This window comes from Zalophus californianus, chromosome 9 (assembly GCF_009762305.2).
Source record: "Zalophus californianus isolate mZalCal1 chromosome 9, mZalCal1.pri.v2, whole genome shotgun sequence".
NCBI classification, from domain to species: Eukaryota; Metazoa; Chordata; class Mammalia; order Carnivora; family Otariidae; genus Zalophus; species Zalophus californianus.
The window spans coordinates 34198215-34222147 of NC_045603.1; the positions used below are offsets into that span (position 1 = coordinate 34198215).

At 32.8% G+C, this 23933-nt stretch overlaps 1 protein-coding gene across 8 annotated transcripts in view; it reads right to left on the reverse strand.

The window, feature by feature from the left end:
• LRRIQ1 (leucine rich repeats and IQ motif containing 1) overlaps window positions 1-23933 on the reverse strand; it is a 215536-nt gene that overhangs the window by 99081 nt on the left and 92522 nt on the right. For all 8 annotated transcript variants that reach the window (XR_003520105.2, XM_027595280.2, XM_027595281.2 and 5 more), the window contains 5 exons: window positions 19299-19418; window positions 7851-7940; window positions 7074-7195; window positions 6462-6557; window positions 6128-6210 (listed from right to left, as the gene is read on the reverse strand). Coding sequence is in view for 7 of the 8 variants with exons in the window: in XM_027595280.2 (XP_027451081.2) it covers window positions 6128-6210; window positions 6462-6557; window positions 7074-7195; window positions 7851-7940; window positions 19299-19418 (511 nt within the window). In the remaining variant the exon portion in view is untranslated. The remainder of the gene's footprint in view (window positions 1-6127; window positions 6211-6461; window positions 6558-7073; window positions 7196-7850; window positions 7941-19298; window positions 19419-23933) is intronic.

The window sequence follows — 23933 nt, forward strand, 5'->3', positions numbered from 1 at the left end:
TGCCCAATGTCTGGGAATTAGGTTTTAAATACATTTTTATAAAACATTTATAGAAACCCATAAAGAAGCTGAGTTTCTATTATGCATGTGGCTCTGTACTTCATTATCTCATTTAAGTAACATAACTTTATTTAGGCATTAGAATATCCTTAAAATTATTTCATCCTCTGTATAATCCCTTTTCAGTTCCTATAGTCCTAATCTTAGCTCACTGGTTGATCTTGTTAACTTCATGTATAAAAATCTTCTTCTCATCCATTTTTGTCTGTACAAGTACATACAAGTACAGGAGTGCTGTAAAATGTTTTAAGTTAAGGCTGAATGACTAGCTGTACTTCAGCATTTTATTTATTTATTTATTTATTTTTAGGAGGGGTAGGGCCAGAGGGAGAGGGGGAGAGGAAATCTTTTTTTTTTTTAATTTGCCTTCCAGATTTCTATTTATACATATCCAATCTGTTCTTTTTTTATGTTAATCACCATACATTACATCATTAGTTTTTGATGTAGTGTTCCATGATTCATTGTTTGCGTATAACACCCAGTGCTCCATGCAGAATGTGCCCTCTTTAATACCCATCACCAGGCTAACCCATCCCCCTCACCCCCTCCCCTCTAGAACACTCAGTTTGTTTTTCAGAGTCCATAGTCTCTCATGATGCGTCTCCCCCTCCAATTTAACCCCCTTCATTTTTCTCTTCCTACTATTTTTGTTAACATTTGTTTCAGAGGTATTTGTTTCAGAGGTACAGATCTGTGATTCAACAGTCTGGCACAATTCAGTGCTCACCATAGCACATACCCTCCCCAATGTCTATCACCCAGCCACCCCCTCCCTCCCACCCACCCCCCACTCCAGCAACCCTCAGTTTGTTTCCTGAGATTAAGAATTCCTCATATCAGTGAGGTCATGTGATACATGTCTTTCTCTGATTGACTTATTTCGCTCAGCATAATACCCTCCAGCAGGGAGAGGGAATCTTAAGCAGGTTCCATGCCCAGTGCGGAGCCCAACACGGGGCTCAATCTCACAAACCTGTGATCATGACCTGAGCTGAAATAAGGAGTTAAGACACTTAACCAAATGAGCCACTTAGGCACCCCTCTATTCCATTTTTATAAGGCGTATTATTTACTAATTTAAATTTATCTTCCCAAATAGAAACATATATTTAAATGACTGTAATATACACTCCCAGTCATACATACACATAGTCAAATGTATTTAGTTACTTTTATCTAATTTACTGCTGACTCAGTTAATAGTTATTTATTGAACATCTACCGTATGCCAGGCATGGTATCAGGTTCTGGGAATTCAGTGGAGAATAAGGAGGGTCTTGACCCTCCAGAATGTTACTATTTAAATGGACTTCATTATTGTTTTGTTGAGAGCACACAACAAAATAATGTTTGATCAAAATTCTTATAAATTCTTTTTGGAAATCACTGAAGTAAACAAAATAAATCATCAACAAACTTCATTTTGCCACAGTTTTGTCTATACTGTTCCTTTTAGATCCTTAACATTCATTCCTTAGTTACCTTATCATTATGCAAACTGATCTCTTTGCTATATAGCCCATGATGTGCTCAATTCATATTAAAGTTAGCCTACCTTATTTTCTACTTGGCTTCATTCTTGACTATAACTAAATGTTAACATCACAGTCTCAAGCTATTTTCATCACTGAAATAAAATCAGCAAGTATTTGTTGAATGCTTAACATGTACTTGACAATATGCTAGGTATTACAAACAGCTGCAAGATCATTCTTATCCCTAGCTGTGGTCCTACTTTTATAATTAACCTTGTTTGCTTCATCCTATTTTTTCTTCACTGTATGAAATTTGAAATGTGACATGCATAAATATGATAAATGTTGGAAAACCACATTATGTTTTTGTCCTTATATTCTTGGCCCTTAAACTTCTTATCATTTGCTTTCCACCCAAACCCCTATACTCAGAATTCATCCTCTCTAAGGAGTGCTCCAAATGAACCCAAACACTTACTTTTTTCCTCCATCCTACTCCTCCCAATCTTGCTACCGATTATGCTCACCACTTTTAGGTTATTGACTCACATTTTCAATAAACCAGCAACTTTCATCTTGCACATGATGCTCTCCACTGCAGTTATAAACCTTAAACTTGCCTAGGTATCTGCTAAGTTCCAACACAGATCACAAGGTTTTAAATTACCTCTGTGCATGAGGTAACAGTAAAAACAAAAAGACAAACAAATTAAAACCCCATAAAAACAAGACCAGTCATTACCTGTTTGTGCTTATGTCCATCATATTTATTAAGCAATAACTTACTAGGAATAACAATTATCAGAACACAAACTCAAACTGAGTAAATACAACTCCTCACAATTTTAGATTTCATCCTATGGCTTCAAATCAGTTCCTCTTTCCACTTCGCCTCCTCCTCCTGCTTTTTCTGTTTAAAGCAGATGGCCTCATTTATCCCAATAGAAGTCATCAATACTGAGTCTCCCTGGATGGTTGTCTACACTGCATGTCTCCTTGGCCCCTTTCTTCTTTACTAATCAGCAAACTCAATGGTATTCTTCCTCTATCTGCAACTTTCTTTAAATAATTGACCCCCTGCCTTTTGTCCTATTTTCACTCTCATCTTAAATCAAATATTGTGATGCAGATTCATATCCCTTGGCTAATAAATATATGTATAAGACACAAACAGGAAGTATTATTAGTTTGCAACTAAGCAAATTGTGCTAAAGTTTTTCATGGTAGAAATTTGAATTAAAGCTTCCATAATCAGTGCATTTATGCCCCACCCCCATGAGGATTACTGCTTTGTTAGAGTGGAGGATGTAACTGATTCCATTTAATTAAAAGTTTCTATTCTCTGATGCTCCACTTACCATCCACCCTCCCTACCCTCACAGAGATGGCCAGTCTCCAGCAGTTTTATGGACAATGTTGCCCTCTGGTGGCAGGTTCAAGTTGGCAGGTTATCCATATAAGATAGATAAATCTATCTCCATGTATATTTGAAAATTACTAGTAAATGTTTAAGTGTTTAACAGAATTTAGGTATATAAAATATCATTTTAATTTATTAGTAAGTAAAAGTTTAAAATTATGGCCATTATTTTAGGCAAATTTAAATAAGTAGCATATCACAGATTGTTTGAATTGCAAACTGGAAAGGTACTAGAAAGTTCTTTTTCTGTAAGAAGAAAACCAGAGGTACAGAGCCTTAAATGATTCATTCACAGATACAAAGTGACATAAGTGCATAAGTGCTACATTATTAACCTAGTATAAGATTAAAGTATCATAATTGGAGGGGATCCCAGGGCTTTTCTTTTACATGACTTCATCCTCAACCTTACCTTGAATATTTCTATTCTGAATATATGTTGTGAGGGGCAGTAGAGAAAAAGAATAAGGAGAATTTAAAGGTCATCATTAAGTTTTACATTTCAGAATTCAAATTATAAAGAAAAAAATTGCTTCTATTTCATCAATCTAATATTTTGATCAAACAAAAGCTTAACAGAGATATAAAACCTCCCACAGTAGTAAGAATGCAATTTGGTTTACAATCGTGTAATTAAAGTAATGATTCCCATAAAAAATTATACAACTGCCATTTGGATTTTTACCTAACAGATCACGCTTAATGACCACTGTCAAAATGTTAAATTAAAGATGTCTGGTTGTCCTTTTACATTTGTTATCCTACCATGCCACCTTGTGACAGATAAAAATGGCTTAATTTTTGCCTGATGATGATTATGTCTAATTTTTGTTCATTAATACAATGGTTTTTCTGTATGAGCATAGATTCCTTATTAAAACTTGTGTTCAAACCTGTTATTTACTGTGCTGATTTATTAAAAATGAACCCAACAACAAAAATCCCTTAGTTACAAGAATTAGCAAGAAAGACCTATATATTTCCAGAGACATAGTCTAACAAAATAAACTTTGCTTTAGCTTCACTATCAGAAGTTTCTGCAAACACTGTAAATATCTTTGAAGAAGTAGATCTTGAACATAAATAAGTAATAATTATTTGTGGAACTTTGACTGAATCAGTACTTAAGCTGCTTCTGATTATTTGAACTTCCCCCAGGAGTTCCATAAACTTTCATTGTTCTCAAAACAGCTATTTAAAGAATTTTTGTTGATATTATTGAAGATGAATAAAAATATACATCGAAGCAATAAAAAAGTTTATCAAACTACCTTAACTTACTGTACTGGATTCTACTTCCCCAGGATTGAAAGAAAGTCTCACTATTGTTAAGAGTTTGGAGTTACTATTACCCTGGGAACTACCAGATGGTAGTCAGTTCATCGAGTTCTGATGAACTTAATAGGAGTTTTCATCATAGGAGTGTGGGAAGCACAATGCAAGTTGAATGGAACACATACTTACATTTTCTTTAAAAATGCTTAAAATTTCAATCTTTGAATCCTGGCAAACTTTTAGTACGCAACAAAAAAATACTACAGTTATCTCAAAAAGATAACACTAATATAAACACAAAAAAAGGAAAGTTGAAATTTGTGAATATAAAAATAAATCATCAGAAATTTATCAATAAAGTGTTATGCCAAGAAATATCAGCAATTTCTTGGAAACCAATGGTATTTTGGTTATTTTCATTTTTGTTTAAAATAATATATATATATTTTTTAGAATTCCATGGTATTAATGATTAAAAATAATAAGTGGGAAAATTAATAAAGAAAAAATGAGTCTTGTGAATGGTTCTTTGTATACTTACATAAGCTAGAATTATAAGATAAATATAGATTCTCTGCTTTTCTCAGGACTAATGGTACTTTTATGAAAACATTTCACTGACTTTAAAATCACTGTAAAAGAAGCTGATGAAAAAGAAAAACTCAAAACAGCTTTCAAAAAGAGGTCACAATTGGGGAGGGTATGTGCTATGGTGCTGTGAATTGTGTAAGACTGATGAATCGCAGACCTGTACCTCTGAAAAAATAATACATTATATGTTAAAAAAAAAAGATAGTAGAAAGGAAAAATGAAGGGGGGAAATGGGAGGGGGAGACGAACTATGACGGACTATGGACTCTGAGAAACGAACAGGGTTCTAGATGGGAGGGGGGTGGGGGGATGGGTTAGTCTGGTGATGGGTATTAAAGGGGGCATGTACTGAATGGAGCACTGGGTGTTATACGCAAATAATGAGTCATGGAACACTACATCAAAAACTAATGATGTAATGTATGGTGATTAACATAACATAATAAAAAAAAGAAAAAAACTAATGATGTAATGTATGGTGACCAACATAATAAATAAAATAAAATAAAAAAATAAATTAAATTAAAAATAGGTCACATTACTTATATTAAGCCTATGAGTCCATGAGTAAATATTTATAAATCTATAAGTAAGTGCTAAGTTATACACAATATGCAAATAATTTTAAGTAGTTTTAATTATGAATTTAAAATCATAATGACCTGCTATTTCTTGCCCTGACACTATAAACTACTCCACTATTAAGTAATGATACTAAAATGATTAGAGGTATCCAAAGAAAGAAATGATTTGGAGAATCAAATGGGATAGAAGAAAGGATGCCTCTAAACATTTCCCAAGTTCCCCATAATCCTGAAGATATACATTGTATTTCTTTTCCAAAGTGTCAAGTTGTGAGGCCCTCATAGCTAATATTCATGAAACTAACAAATTTATAGAAATAATTTATCGAATAATCAAGCAATTTAAAAACACAAAGGAATAAGCACATGAAGCAGATACTCTTTAGAATCAACACTTGTCAAAGTGAACCAACTTAGAAATAAATTACAGCATAATTCTCAGTACACAATAGATAGAATAATCAATAACAAAGTAAATAAGAAACAGGGAAAGTGAAAATAGCATTTAAGTGTATAACAAATCATTTAATGTAATAACATAATTTTCACTAAGTTTCCTTGAGTTTTCAGAATTATTACCTTAGACATACTCATATCTGTGCATTTCATTTCTGTTCTTATTAAATATTATTAAATATGATTTGGTAAATAATATTTTAAAAGAATTTATCTTCAATATCAGACACACAATTATTATTCAAAGAGCAATCATCACCCACCTAATTTTTTCCTTAATTTCTTTGATTTCATCTTCTGTGCTCTCTTCAACATTTGCTGAGCAGTAGCAATATCCTTAAAGCCCCTAAAAAGATTAAATTTAATAAAGGCAAAACAAATATCCAGACCATATTAATATATGCATATGCATATAAACATACATATCTGAACAATATTATACTAAAACAAATTTAGATTCCCATTTAAGAATTTATAATTTAGCAGATATACAGTTTCTTAAAAACTAGTAATTCCTAACGTCTTGAAAAATATCTACCCTGATCATTTAAAAGTCTCTCAATTTCTTCATATTTTAGTGTAAAATAGACCACATACCATTCTTTTGAAATTTTTTCTTCTTTTTCAGTTTTTAGCAAACTCTTTCTGCTGGTCTTTGATTCAGGTGTCCAAGATAAAGTCCTATTTTCTGATCTGGCAATAGAAAAAAACTACACTAACTGAATCAACACAAGTATATCAGCACTTTTTAAAACTACAAGCTGTTTATGTTGTCTCAAACTTGGAAATAAAATCCATTTAAGTTACAGAAAAACTTTATCTTGAAAAGTAATAAAAGTCTGCCATTAATTTAAAATGTTTACATTTCAATTACTTGAAGCATATTTCAATCCTTTTGCTGAAAGAAATGCAACACTAGAATTTTTATTCTAATCCTTATCTCTACCTATATAGTAGTATTTAAAATTTCACTTGTTTACAGCAATTAATGACATTATCTCACTGACACTTTTGTTGTTGCTTTAATGAAGCTACCTCATACATTTTTTTTATTGAAAACCCCATAAAATGATTACACTTTTAACATTAAATGCCTTTCCATCTTCCAAACAAGTAAACTTGTACCTAATTTTCATCACTTTACTACTTTTGTAATAATTATAATACTCTCCTCATGGGTCAATCCTCTAAAAGAGTAAGTTAGCTTACCTGCTATTAAACTGTGGGTGTTCTGATGAAAACAAACCTTCTTTCTCATTACATAGCCATGCTTGAGCTGGATGATTTGGTAAATTCAGTGAAGTATCATCATATTTTAAGGTTCCAGAAAACTTATCAGGAAAATAATGTATATTAAGTATAAAATAAATTGAAAAATTCTAGTATTTATATCATATTACTTTACATGAGTATTACTGAGTAGTGTCCCAAGGGAAACACATATAAAAATTGAAAATTATAATAAAATTAAATTTATATAATACACATTTTTTATTGTAGTGATGAGGGATATGCTTTTTGGTATTGTTTGCATATACAGAATGATTAATTGCAAAGATCTTAAAAAATATCAGAAAACAAAAACTTCAAAGATTATCAAATAAATAACAGATATTGCAGTCTATTGACCTCTGACTGAGAATCTTCAGCTGTTGCCCTCTTAATGCATATTTTTGTATTTTTAAAGTGCTGTCAACTAGTGATTTTAGTCCACTGCCAAATATGCAGCTGAAGTATATCATTTTTTTTTTTTTTGCTACTGTGAAATAAAGTGTTGAAAGAAATCCAAAATAAAGAAAAAAATTAGGGGCAAATGAAAGAAAAGCTATATGAAAAATTACATCTGGGGATGAGGAGGAAGTCAGAGGCTTCTAAAAGTAATTGTGTTTTTCAAGTCAATAAATTGCATTATTAATCACTGCAGCACAGCATAACCTTAAAAAATGAGCAAAGATGGAGCACTAAGAGATTTCCATGACATGTTACCTTTGGCCAGTGCAGCTGGTTTGGGAGAAGCAGTGTTTGTGAAGGGAAGCGGGTGGAATCTAAAGTTAGCCATTCTTTCTCTAAGGCAGCCTGCACAAATAATAAACATTAATGTACATAATTTAGTTTGCATAATTTTTACAAAGAGTCTTTCAAATTGTCTTTTATACGACAAATGTTAAGAGAGTATATCGGAATTTTTATTTACAGGAAAATGTGCTACTTGCTACTGTGAGATGTTATACATCTGTTTAATGCAAACATTGTAAAAAAAATTAAAGACTTTTCATCCCTAAGTGGGATAAAGTGAGAATTTGAGTACTTAAGTGTTCCAAAAAATAAGAGGTGCAGATTGTTCAGTGTATTTAACTGTTTGATAACAATGATTCTGAGCCAACTCCAGATGTAACTGAGGGAAATAATCTTTTATCTCTTTATAATGCAAATTTTAATATTTTCTACTAAACCTCACTATTGAAAATTTATGGTATTTTAACACATTAGTATCAGTTTTTCCATAAACACTGTCTATAAGACAGCTTTTACTTAATTTCTTTCAAAAATTTCACAAATTTTCTGAATAGATGGCAAAAGGAATTTTGTGGCAACATAAAAATCATGGATCTGAATATTATAGTCTCTACTTCAAGTGTATGAATGATAAAATGTAAATTTAAACTTTGAATTGATACTATTATAAGTCCCTTCACTCTTTATCTTAAAACATCTTTACTCCATTTATGTAATTACCAAGTTTATTTTATCTTTTGACAATGGAACTATACTAAGTATGCTATTGTTACATCATTTAGGATATAATTATCTAAATTTTATTGCCTGGATTAACTAATATGGTTTAGAATAAACTTCCGTGGTTCTATAACGTTTTTTGAATCTTTACGAAAAAGATCAGAATGCCCATGAACTTGTTTTTTAAAAGGCTGTAAAAAAATCAGACACTTGTTATTTTTATTTTTTTGAAGATTTATTTTTTAAATTTTATTTATTTATTTATTTATTTATTTAGATTTTATTTGAGAGAGAGATAGCATGAGCAGGGGGAGGGGCAGAGAGAGAGGGGAAGCAGACTCCCCACTGAGCAGCGAGCCCTATGCGGGCTTTGATCCCAAAACCCTGGGTTCATGACCTGAGCTAAAGGCAAATGCTTAGCAGACTGAGTCACCCACGTGCCCCTTTTTAAATATTTATTTATTTTAGAGAGAGGGAGAGCACAAAGGGAGAGGCAGAGGGAGAAGGAGAGGGAGAGAGAATCTCAAGCTGACTCCACACTGAGCAGGAGCCTTACATGGGGCTCAGTCTCATGACCCTGAGATCATGACCTGAGCCGAAACCAAGAGTTGTATGACTAACTGACTGCACCTCCCAGGTGCTCCCATAATCAAACATTTATGATTTAAAAACTAGAATGATTATATTCTGAGAAGAACTAAATGGAATTTTTCATTTATACAATTTCAGTGTTTCTTGACTATATCTTGAAAGACCATTGGGAAGGAAAGACTAAGACATCCTGACCATAGGCTAGCAGTGCAATGATAGACTTCTACTTACAGCTCTTAGTCTTAGAATACCTATTTAAATTCATGTTATTTGAATACATATGTAAATAGGGCACCTCTACTCAGTTGACAGGTACATTGTCCCATTTTTTCCAGGCAGACATTATTAACATACATATCACAGCTATATATATGTTATATATGTTTTAAGAACACCTATCTGGTTTAAAAAGGGCTATTTTATGCAAACAGGATTCAAGGTTCAGATTTTTTAATTCTTTCTTTTGTATGGCAAATAGAGAAAAATCCAGTTCTATCCCAGGAAAGATTAAGGCCCATGGCAGAGCAGCTATCATCAAATTCGTATTGTTACGTTGGTGAAAACTACTAAAGTGAAGAGAGAATGTGAAGATGTGGAGACAATATGATAAAAGGCAATGTGCCAGAGGATTCTGGGAAGATGGTGGAGGAGGAAGAAACGGGACCCTGTCTCCCAACTTAGAAAATGATTGCACTTGCAGAATCCAGCTGGAGTCTATTGAAGGCTTATAACTTCCAGGGGAAAACTCAGATGGTAAATAGTGGTTAATTTTAGTCAATTTCAGCTTTTTAACACAGCTGCCAGCTCTAACCCAGGCCCTGAGTTAGGCAGCTATTCATGTGTTCCAGGAGTAGCTTGCATATAGCTTGTAGAGCCAGAGTGGACAATAAGGACCCTGTCCTCCAAACATGGTGATCTGTGCATGATCACTGATTACTTCTGATCACAGAGGTGCAAAGAGGTGGGTGTCCTTGTACTTCCCATCTTTTTGCAAGCCCCTGCCCTACCAGCTAAGTGATCTCCAGGGGATTTAATGGGCTGGTGTCCTTCCCCACCCCTTCACTTTTCTCTTTTTCATCTTTTGGGAGCCAGATATCAAAGACTAGGATGCTCATTTTTTAAAAAAATCTAGAATATTCAAAAGCACTGCATATATGTGGTAAATTAGAAAGTCAACATACATATCTAGGGAAAGACACAGCTCAGAAAAGACCTGAGAAGACCTTAAGTTTATAACTCAGGCTGATCTTCAGCACAAAGACAGCCTACAATAATACAAAAACAAACATAATAAAAGCAAAAACAAAACCCCAGCAAACCCTGGGGAAGAGAATCTAATTTCTAGAATTACCATAATTATTATATCAATGTCCAACTGTAAATTTAAAAATGTCACAAACCATTCAAAGAAACAGAAAAATTTATGGCCCATTCAAAGGAAAAATAAATAAATCAACCAAAACTATCCCTAAAAAAAGACCTCATGGCAGATTTACTAGGCAAAGATTTTTAAATAATTGTTTTGAAGATATTCAAAGAAATAAAAGGAGAAAAAATGATGTATAAACAAAATGGAAATATCAATTAAGAGAGAGAAAATCTAAAGAGAAATCAAGAAGAAATTTTGGAGCTGAAAAGTACAGTGGCTGAAAAGAAATATTCCTTAGTGGGATTCACTAGAGACATATTTCTCTGAGTAGGCAAATAAAAGAATCAGTGAACTTGAAGATAGGACAATGGACATTATCAAGTTTGAGGAATAGAAAAAAAAAGATTGAAGAAAAATGAATAGAACCTAAGGGACCTGTGAGATACCATCGAGCAGACCAACATGTGTATCATGGAAGTCATAGAAGGAATAGAGAAAGAAAGAAGCAGAGTGCATATTTGAAGAAATAATGGCCAAAATTTTCCCAAATTCAATGACAGACCTGAATATAAACATCCAAAAATCTCAAAGAACTTGAAATACAATGAACTCAGAGACCGACACTGAGACACATAATGAAACTTTCAGAAGCCAAAGACAGAGAGAATCTTGCAAGAAGCCAATGAGAAGTAACTTGTCACATATAAGGAATCCCCAATAAGACAGCTAGCAGATTTCTTTTCAGAAACTTTGAAGTCCTGAAGGCAGTGAGCTGATATATTCAAAGTGCTAAAAGTTAAAAAAAAAAAAACTGTCAACCAAAATTCCTTTATTGTCAAAACTGTCCTTCAAAGTCAAGAGAGAATTAAGATAGTCCCAGATAAACACATGCTGAGAGAGTTTATTACCTTTAGATCTGCCCTGAAATAAATGCTAAACAGAGTCCTGCAGGTTGAAGTGAAGAGACAAGCAGTAACTGGAAGTCATATGAAAAAAACAAAGATCTCAGTAAAGATAAATACATGAGAAATTATAAAAGCCAATATTTTTGTAACAACAGTTTGTAACCCTACTTTTTGTTTTCTATATGATTTAAGGAGACTAATACATAAAAAAAAACAATTATTAGTTTAAAAGCTAGTATTATTGTAACTTTGGTTTATAACTCCACATTTAGTTTCCTACATAATTTAAGACACTAGTGCATTTAAAGGAATTATTGGTTTATGTCTATAAAGAAGTAATTTTTGTGATATCAACAACTGAAAGGAGTGGCAATGGAACTGTAAAGGAGCAAGTTTTGGGATGTTATTGAAGTTAAGAGGGTATAAATTCAAACTGCAGTGTTACAACTTTAGAATATTAAGGGGGATTGAGGAGTTATTGTTTAATAGCTATATAGTTTCAGTTTTACAGGATGAAGAGAGTTCTGGATATGGATTAAATGATGGTGATGGTAAAACAACTTTATGAATTATTTAATACCATTGAATGTACACTTAAAAATTAAGATAGTAAATTTTATGTGTATCTTACTAAAATAAAAAATTGGAAGAAAAATTCATGTATTTATTTATTTATTTATTTATTAAAGGTCATGTGCCACTTGAGGACTAAGTGTGGAAAGGACCAGTATCGCCAGGCAAGGAGCCTTATTTATACAGTTGTGTATACACACACACACACACACACACACACACACACACACACACACACACACACAAACTTCTTTTCTTTTAAACACCTGCCAACCATCTCCTATTTTATATTCTCCGGGACTCCAGCTGTTTTCTTTCTACAGCAGGACAAAGATTCACAGTGATTTCTTTGCAATATCACATAGATGTTGATGAAGTCTCTTTCTTAAGCTATATAAAGTCTGGAGAAAAATTCAGTCTTTAAATTATCTAAAAGTAGAGAAAACTTTGAAAATAGTTTTTCTTGGTTTTTTAATGCAAGGTCACAAACTTTTATAAGATTCCAGAACAATTCTTTAACCACTATCTCAGAAATTTCTAGAAGCATAAAGAGAAGGCTTAGTATAAAATGCTAAAGATACTTTTAGTAATTATATAATCACAACCAAAAACTGTTACAAAGACTACTGATTTATGTGAGTTCAAGCTTATTAATATCTAGTATATTTGGCAGTACTTCGAATGTTGAAAAAACATCTCAAAATGTCAAGAGGAATTGGCCAAGAATATATACTACTGTTTTAAAAATGTATATTAATATATCATGCTTACCACTGGGCATTTATACAAATTTCAGTTATTGCTTAAGAAAACCTTCTGTTCAGATATTCTTTAACTTACAACTGAGGATCTGGAAAGCTTTCTGATTATTAGAAGACTACTAGCAAATTTACTTACATATTAAAAATGAACTTGAACTTAGATCTGTAACTTTGTGTTCACAATCGAATGTTTGATCAGATATACATGTATTTGGCTTTTGACCAGAGAAGAAATCATTATTCTACAATTCAACTTTGAGAATCTAGAATATAAAGCTATCAGGAAGAAGAGCTACAAATAACATTCATGTTTATTTGTGTGTGGATATACAAAATTTTTCAGGCCATCTACCGTAATCCTATCATTTGATGCATGAAATTAGGATCAGACTTGCCCTAAGTCACAAGTCAGTGAAAACTGAACAAGTCCTAGAAATGCCAAAAGCCATGACTTGATGTCTTTCCTCCTCCCTTCGCTATCCCCTCCCCTGTCCCAACACTTTCCTCCTCTTCTGCCCAACTTGCCTCTTACTATCCCCAGAATAATTCTTTCTAATACTTCCTGATAATTTTTGGAGCATCTTTGAATCCTTACAGTTTGAAAACTTGGCCAATTATGAATCTCAAATCTCACTTTCTAAACCCTCTCCTCTGGGGTGCCTGGGTAGCTCAGACGGTTAAGCACCTGACTTCAGCTTAGGTCAAGATCTCAGAGCCCTGGGGTGGAGCCCCACGTGGGGCTCTGTGCTCAGCGGGGAGTCTAGACATTAACCCTTCCTCTCCCTCTGCCCCCCTCCCCTGGCTTGTGCTCTCTCTCTCAAGTAAATAATAAAATCTTTTTAAAAAAATAAATAAATTTGAGCCTCCACGCTCAATGCAAAAGCATGGTGGATCATATTGTTGGAGATTGCTGTTATATGCCATCATACCTCTTTTCATCAAACAAAATGTCACTTTAGTCTTTTTCTTTGCCTATAATTTAGATTGCATTTGTTTATTTTCCCATAATGTACTGTAATATGTAATATTCTGTAAAGTTAATTTGAGACAGGGATCAAACATGAACTCCAGAACTGAAAGTTGCCCAGCTTGATATATTTGTCTCCTTCTCAAAAATTATTCCTGAAAACTTATTGAATTTTATTTTGGTCTGAGACAAAAAACAAATCCAAATTTGACTGTTGTGGTTTTCTATATTTATGTTATATTAACTTTCTCATCTTCTCTAGGTTTAGGGAATCATAAGAGGACTTGTAATGTTTAAATTGAAAGATATCTTTATTGGTTTTTTATATATTGGCTTCTACACAGTATTAAATAACAGAAAAATAAACCTTGTTAAATGAAGTCAATAAAAGTATCAACTAAAATTACTTTATAATTTAAAAGGTGCAAAATAAAAGTGCACCTGTAGATCACTATGCCACATTAGACTTAACATATTTATTATTTGGATATTTATTTGTTATTACAGATATTTTATGGCAAGGTGGCAAAAATCTCCCCTAAAGGAGATTGAGACCTAAATTTATTAAAACTTCTGCTAAAATAATTATTTTAAAAAGGTTATTCACCTTGCACTGTGAACTCAAAGCCCAAGAAAATGTCTTATTCATCACTGTTTTCTGAGGTTCATTATGAGTAATATATAATAGGTGCTTAATGCCAGGAGACAATTCTCCATGGGTCTCCATTTCTGCATGTCTTGTGACAGCTTTCTTTCCAGACTACCTTTTCAAGGATCTTTATATAGCTAACGCCCTGGGAAGATAGAGATAGTGTTTTCCCCTGTGTTGGAAGGCACTATGCTACCCAGGACTCCCATGGTATGAGCCACACTAATTCAACTGATTGGGTTTGGACATGGTTCACAGTGGAAGAAAGAGGTAAAGTTGTCTTGTGAGTAGGATTTTTTAGGCTAATTCAGTGTATTGTTGTTGCTTCTATATCTGAATTGTAGAGTAGAAATTGATGTATTACATGTTTTACTTTTCTACCCCACAAGTGCCAGAGGGGCTTATCCCAACAGGGGCAGAGTTGCAGGTAGAGAAGTGTTAGTGTGATAAACTCTTGTAATGTGACACCTGTTGGATGACCAATGGATCAGGATTTAGTTTGAGTACCTCTATCCTCTGACGTTTTAAAATGTGAACTCAAAATCATGTATTAAATTTTCTTCCAGGTGTTTTCCAGTTCCATGTAGAATATGTGTAGGAGAGATACCTAGAATCAAAGGACAATAGGAACATCTGGAGTGCTATCAAGCTAAGAAGAAACTTCATCAGTCACTTGATGCTTTGGAGAAAGGGATTAGAACTGAGGGACAAACAAGGTGAGGGTAATCTGGTAAACATGCCACTTTTAGTTGAGAAACCATATTAGCTCAACCTGTAAGCCCTAATAAAGAAAGAAATACAGCAGCCCTAATAAAGCTTGAAAATAAGCCTCAAAAGAATCTCTGCCCATATGCTACCTGTCTGCAGGATTAAAATTCAATCCTCTTTAGAGAAAGAAAACATCTTACAGGGTCTTTACACTTTTTTCCAAATATGTCTGATACTTAATCAAACATTAAATGCTAAAAAAGAGAATTAACTGACTCAAAATGCAAGAGATATACAGTCAATAGAAATAAACCTACAAGTGATCCAGGTGTTGCAATTAACTGAGAAAGCTTTGAAAATATCATAACTTGGTATGTTCAAGAAGATATAGGAAGTGATAGAAAATTTCAACATAACTGGGATTTACAATAAATAATCAAGTAAAAATTCTAGAACTAAAAAATAGAATCACTAAAATTAAGAATTCAAAATATAGGCTAAACATGATTAGGTAACTCAAGAGAGATGATTAGTAAACTACAAGCTAGGTCAGTAGGAAAAATCCATATTAAAACATAGAAGCAAAAAAAAAAAAAAGAGAACAATTCAAAAGAGAGTCTAAGAGATACATGTGAAATGGTGAGAAATTCTAACATACATTTTTAGAACCACTTTACCTCAAAGAAGAGAAATAATAAAAAAGATTAAATGTTTGAAATAACTGGCTAAGAAATTTCCAAAACTGATGAAAGACATAAACCACAGATTCAAGAAGCCATATGGCCTCCTTACTATAGCAGAGTAAATACAAATAAAATCACACCTTTGCTGAAAAACAAACACAGAAAATGAACCTTAAAAGTAGGCTGGGGAATGGGGGTGGGATGATAATATTTTTAGAGAAGAAAAAATAAGACTTATTAGTGACTTTTCAACAGAGTCCCTGAAAGTCAGAAGCTAACGAAATAGCATCTTTAAACACCAAAACTTTACCTAGAATTCTATACCTAGAGAAGATATCCTTCAAAACTTAAAGTAAGAGAAATGTTCAAGCAATAAAAAAGATTCACCTGAAGTTAAATAATTACTAAAGAAAATCTGTCAGGGAAAGGAAAATGAATCCAGATGGAAGCATGTTAATGTAGGGAGAAATGAAGTACATGGAAAAACAATCACAAACTAACAAGGTAATGAAGGGTGAAAAAAGGAAAAACAAACAAACAAAAAACTTGATTCATGCAAGAAAAGGCAATAAAAAACTAAAAGGGAATATAGAACACATAGGCCAAACAAAAAACAAATACAAAGATGGTATTTATAAACCTAATTATACTCTTATTAAAATAAATTAAAATTGTCTGAATATGTTAATGAAAAATGTCAGAGTAGAATACAAAAATAAGCAAAACCCAATTATATACTCTTATTAGAGTCACACTTTAAATATAAAACAGAGAAATGCTGAATGGCAATGTTTAGAAAAATATATACTACTATAAAATTATTAGCCAAAAGAAAGCTGTAGGTATGAGAATACTGGAGGAAGTAGCCACTAAGGCATTTAGGTAAAGAGGGAAACTCTTTTTATTAAAGAAGGGAATTTTATTATGATGAAAGGGTCAACGATACAATGTTTTAATTATACTAAATATGTATGCCCTAAGAATGTAGCTTCAAAGTACTTATGAGGCAAAATTTGACAGAACTAAAAGCTAAGAGACTCTAGTATTTTTTCTGTCAATAACTGATAGAATTCCTCCCCCCAAAATCACTAATTTAAAACAACAATTAATAAACCTGAAGTAACTGAGATTTTAGTAACAATATATTTAACATTCCTTTCAACTGCACATGGAACATTTCTCCAAATAGATTATATGCTGAGACACACTTCTAGGAAACAAATAAAATCAATCTTACATCAAACTCTTCCAGAAAACAGAAACAAGGGAAACACTTCCCAATCAAATGTATAAGGCCAACATAACCTTGACACCAAAATCTAGATTAGGAGTTTTATAAAAAAGAAAATTTACAGACCCAACTTCTTCTTGAATATAAATGCTAATCCCAAAATATTAATAAATCAAATTCAGAGATATGTAAAAAAGATAATACATTATAGCGAAGTTGGTTTATTTGAATACGAGATTTAATGTTTGAAAATCAATGTTATATGCATAAAAAGTATTTGATAAACTCCAACTCATATATAAAATCATCATCATCATCATATTAATCATCTCTTAGAATGGTAAAAATATGTTAAGGAAGGTAACTTCCTTAATCAAATATAGAGTTTCTACAAGAAACCTACGTTAAACACCTCATTTAGTGGTGGAATATTGAAAGCTTTCTCTCAGAGACCAGAAGCTAGGAAATGATGTCTGCTAATATCACCACTCCTCAACACTTTACTGGAAATAGGAAGGCAAGAAAAATAAATAAAAGGCGTAAGAACTGGAAAAAAAAAGAAATAAAATTGTAATTATTCTCAGATGACATGATTGTATATACAGAATACAAAAGACCTGAGAGATAAACTACTAAAATTAATAAGTGATTTCAACAAAGTGGCTGAATATAAAGTCAACATACAAACATAAATACAATATCAGAAAACATAAAATATCTAGAAATAAATCTAACCAAAAATGTACAAGACCACTATGAAGAGAACTACAGAGCATTGTGGACAGAAATTTTAAATGGCTTACATAAGTGGTAGGACAGTCTATGTTCATGGATTTAAAAAGGTAATAGTCTACAAATAGCAGTTCTTCAAAGTTGATATATATTCACTTGACCCAAAGGAACATGACCCCTTCCTCACACTATACACAAAAATTAATTCTTGATGCATCCAGACTTAAATGCTGAAAGTTAATAAGGTTTCTAGAATATCCTAATGATCTAAGAGTAAGCAAAGATTTCTTATATGCCACAACAGTTAAAATTTTTGTTTTTAATTTGAAATTAGAAACGTTCTGTTCATTAAAATTAACCATAAAAACATTGAAAAGGTAAGCCCCAGAGATTAGACAGGATATTTGCAAGGGAAAACCAAGTAGTTTTCAGAATATTAAAGAAGTTCTACAAATCAATAAGAAAAAAAGATGTACAACCCATTGGAAAAATATGCAAACACTTGATCATGTCACAAAGTGACTAAATGGTCAGTAAGCATACTACAAGGTATTCAACATGGGCGCCTGGGTGGCTCAGTTGGTTAAGCAACTGCCTTCAGCTCAGGTCATGATCCATGCACATCAAAAGACATGCACAAGAATGTTCATAGCATTTGGTCATAATAGGCAATACCAGAAATAACTCGACAACAAATATCTTCCAATAGTAGTATAGACTTTTAAAAAGTGGTATATTCAAATAATAGATAAAAAGTGGTATTTGCAAAAGAGTGGTATATTTAAACTATACTCAACAACATAGATAAATCTCACAGACATATTATTACATGAAAGAAGAGTACATACTATATGATTCCACTTATAGGAAGTTCAAAAATAGGGAAAACTAATCTATGATGATGGAGGTGTGAATACTAGAGAGGCATGAGGAAATCTGGGGGTGTTCATAAGTTCTATATCTTCATCTGAGTGGTGTTTATGTGGATGTAATGGTCTAGAGAAGAGGAAGCACAGGGAGTAAAACCAGAATGTGAAAGGCAAGTGCTTTATACAATAAAATGGTGCTCAAATTTGGTTGGAGCATATGGAAGCCACAGGAAAGAAGTGGCATAGATGTCTGGATAGTGCACTACCTTACTATGGAATACTTAAATAACAATTTAAAGAGGATGTTTGCATTTTCCTAGGTAACAAAGAACTACAAAATGTTGTTAAGCAGGGCATAAATAAGCTCAGAGTTATATTTAATGAAGGATAACTGATCAACAAAACATTGTGTAAATCTGGTCAAAGAGCACACAGAAACTCTTATAAATATTCTATGACCATGTTTACATACTGTACATGCTGTAGAGTACATAAAAAAGATATTAAGAAATTAGAAGCATACTTTTTCAAGTGTTGTTTAAAAAAAAATCTGTAACATAGTGTTAAGAGGATAAAAATCTTAGAAACTGATTTAGTTCCAAAGTAGTATGGTAAAAAAAATTTTAAAACCAATATTTATATTTTGTAGTTGGCACTTACTTCATCAAATGTAAAATCCTCTAAGTTTATTTCTTCATATTCTTCTTCAGATTCTTCATTCTTAATAGCCTCTAAAGCTGTTGTCAGTTTCTTTCTCAAAAGAAAGCCCTTCCAAACTGCCTAAACAAAAATTTAAAGCATGTTATACAAGGTTATAGATCAAACTACAAACCAGATTCTCTGTGTTATCCCATTAGGAAGATAAAACATCTAAGACCTTAGTTTAATGGCTCAATAATTTGTTTTTTGAACTTTATGTGACACTTAAAACTGTAAGATAAATTAAACAACTGCATGTGTCTAAAGTTCTGAATCTCAGGAGACTTTCCTCGTAGTAAGCAGAAAAGAATCTCTAAAACTCCCTCAGCTGCACATGTAGGTCAACCAATCAATTATCTGGTAATTCCACCAGGACCCATTCTAAACTAAGAAGAAATAGATACAAGGGAAAACCAATTTTTCTGATTTTCAAATAATTATGTATAAAATAAACTAACGCACATTTAGGCAAATTTCAACATATACAAATGGCCATATTGGAGAGGTACTATCCTGGCCCATAACTATTAACTAATTTCATTTTTAAATAAACTAAGCACATAATAATAGAATTAAACCCATTCAGATTTCTCAATAATGTTGGAGTAGAGAAACCTTTTCTAACTATAACTCCAAGAACACATAGCTTTTAAAGAATAAGTACTAGGGAGTGAGCTCCAGGATACATTAAGTGCAAAAAAAAAAACAAGATAGAAATAAGTGTGTATTACATGCTACCATTTATCTATGAAAGACTGTATATAATATAATAAACATAAATTATATAAATATATATTTAAATATATATGTATATGTTTGCTAATATTTAAAAAGTAAAAGTGTAACTTGTAAAATTAATTTTAAAAATTATTAAGGATAGAGGCAGAAAATGGAAGATTCAGCTATAGAAGCCAGACTTCTCTGAATATACCTTTCTTAGATTTGACTTTGGAACTGTGCACATGCTTAAGATAATCATAAAATAAACAAATATGAAATAAAAGGAATTCTTGAAGTAGAAAAATATGTTTCATGCCATAAGCATACACACACAGAATTTATCTGAAGTGACTTTAAAATAGATTTATTTGACTATCTTCCTAGTGAAATATACTCAAAAGACAAATTTCATTACAAAAGATACCTTCAATATGTTTTCATATTCATATCGTTAGTAATAATATTGGTATTGTTATTACAGAAAAATATATATTGAAAAGTGGAATATATAAGACAGTAGCCAGATCATATATAACAACAGAAGTCACTCACAACCTCTGCAGCAACCAACCTAGAAAGCTAAACCACAACCTCGGCAACAATTAGCCAAGAATGGTCAAGACTTGGTCAATCAATGACTGTCAGCCTCCTTATTTTTGTCCCTACTTCTAACTCAGGACCAACCAGAGATAGGCAAATATGCTTCCCAACTAATACCAAAAACCTCCAATTAGACTATATCTGGAGACCTCTCTCCCTTCCTCTCTCTCTTTTACCACTCTAAAGATTTCCTACTCTCCTCCCTGCCTTTGAGCTTATGCCAAAGGCAAGTGATAATGGCTGACTCCCTCGCTATAGCACTCTCTGAATAAATAGCTTAGTTTGTTTGTTTTATTTTCTCATTTGTATAGTCCTTGTTTATTTTCACTATGTATGTGCATGTAAACACAGGCACAGACACACAGAGACACACACATACACACAGAAGGGGAAGTGAAAAGGAGAAAAAAAAAAGAACAATTATCTTAATGTCATTCATTGGAACCAGAACTTTCCATAGAAGAAAAGAGATGTAAATATAAAATCAAATAAGTAAAAATCCTATAGTCCTAAATTTAATTTTAAAATATCAGTATGAACCCAAGGGTAGATTTTTTCTTAAAAATATGTATTTGTAAACTCGTCACTACAGTGAAAAAATTTTAAAAACAATGACCATACCAATAGCAACAACACTTCTAAAATCCTAATGCATTCCTAAAACCCAGACTGGTCTCTAAATATTCCCACTAAAGGAATCAAAGATCTTCAGAGCAATGACCTGAGTTTAGGCCTGGGGCAAAATGTATACAAAATGAACCTGAAACATCATGGCACATTAAAAAGCAAGGGAAATTTTAAAAACCAATGAATTGTGTCACTAAAGCTTAACTTGAAGCTAACTTGGCCAAACAAGTGACAATTTGAGCATCAATAAGAATGAAACTGCAATGGAATTAAATACATCATATATTTTAAAAATTAATGTGTACATTATGATAGAACACATTATGGTGACCTCTGAAGGATGCTAGGAAAGCTCATTAATCTTAAAATTGGTAAAATGGCATCAAGCATTTCACCTACCTTTCCAGAATGAACTGTACCTCAAGGTAACTAAGTAGTTGAACTAAGTTTCTCTTTACTGACATATTTTTGATAATAAATGAAGAAATTATATGTAGAGTATCAATATTTTACAACTGTTAATACACGAATTGATGTAGGCAATGATTATCAGTGGTCACTAGTATTCTGAAAAGAGAGGCGACTAGACATTATGTACCTCCTCACTGTAATATATACCACCACTTATGAAGTATTCTTGATAAAAAACTAAACCCAAATCATATGAAATTTTAGAACCTACTGCCAGCTTACAGAAAACAAGGGAGCAAGAAATATGTAAGTGATACCATGGGGATGCATCTGGCAAAATTCAGAAAGTAGAAAACTGTAGGACAGAAGACCTAGTTTCCTTAATAAATAAATTGTGAGGGAAAAAGAGAGGGGTTACTATATATTTACAAGACTTCACATTTATTTATTTTTTATTTTTTTTAAGATTTTTATTTATTTATTTAACAGAGATAGGAAGAGAGGCAGGCAGAGGGAGAAGAAGAAGAGTGGCAGGCAGAGGGAGAAGGAGAAGCAGGCTCTCTGCCGAGCAGGGATCCGGGGCTCAATCCCAGAACCCTGGGATCATGACCTGAGCCGAAGGCAGACACTTAATGACTGAGCCACCCAGGTGCCCCAAGACCTAACATTTAAACTGAAGGCAAAGTAATGACCTTATTTATATTTTGATCAAGAAAAATCTGTAAACAAACATTTATAAAACAGAGAAATCTGAATATTGATATTTGGTGATATTGAAGAATAATTTTCAATTTTTAGGTGAGTCATGTGTTACACTTAAAACAATAGGTCTTATAGAAATTCATACTGAAATATCTATAAAAGAAATGATATATGGGATTTATTTCAAATAATCTGGTGATGAGTAGGGAGAGGTGGGTTGGTTATGAAGAGTTGATTATAGAAGATATCAAGGTGAGTGCAGACCTAGGGAAAAGAGGGTCTAAAGGGAACTCTTTAATCCAGGCCTTCAACAAGGATTGGCTTGCTGTGGTTCACAATGGATCCAGCTCCACTCATCAGGGATCGGACTTCTACAAATCTCTAGAATGCAATATAAAATGTGGTGTCTTTCTGGTGTGACACATATAGATATTTCCCTCCTGAATCTGCAATAGGGTCAAGAATTCAAGTTTCAGCCATCTCTATTCAGTTTATGAGAAATAATGGTAATATATAATATGTTCAGATACTTCTTCTAGCTTATTTGTTTCTGTCAAGGTTTCAACTTTTCCCCAGTAATCCATCTACAATTAATTCATCTTTCTCACACATTCAAATTAATTCCCTGGCCAGGCAATCTGGCATCTTTTTTTCCTCCAACTACTATCAACTCCCACATCCAGAACAAACCAATATATTTGCTCCCTGTTGAAATCCTTCACACATTTCCAGCCATGTTTGTCCTATATTTTCCAGTTGTTATGGTAGTCCAGTTTCTTATAACTTATTATTCCAGTAATATGAAATTCTAGGTTCTTTTATTTCTACTATCCTTTATATATAATTTTATATCAAGAAATATTTATTGAATGAATGAATAAAGGGAAACACTAAATTTTTGGTTACTATCTTTCAATTCAGGCACAGTACCATGAATTTCCACAGACCTTATTTTATGTACTTATTTAGTTTATATTATGTACATTCCACTATATTTTAAATATAAGAGAATTCTATTCTCTTACATATTTACAATGAACCCTATCTATGTCTCAAGGTGTATCCTATATCCTTTATATTAGTTGGGGCAAGCTAAGTACAATAACAAAAATATCCAAAAATGTATAATATCTCAAAAAACAATAGCTTATTTCTTAATCACCTAACAAACACTGAGAGGCTGACAAAGACAAGGGGGCAGCACTTCAACATAAAGTGATTCAGGTATCCAGACTTCACCGACTCTATAACCCGAACAGACAGCTTCCAATGATGCCTCAGAAACTGTCTTCATTTCAACCAACCAGAAAGGATAAAGAGTATGAAGGAATGTCTCTGGCACATTTAATGAGCCAGATGTGCAAGTGGTGCATGTATCTTTCATTCATATTGTATTGAGTGGGACTCAGAAGAGGGGCCATGTTAAAGTGCAAGGGAAGGTGGGATATCTAGTCAGGTGGTATGCTTGGAAGAAGAGGAGAATGTGAGGTTTGGCGAGCAGAGAACAGTCTCTATGACATCCACGATAAAATTTCC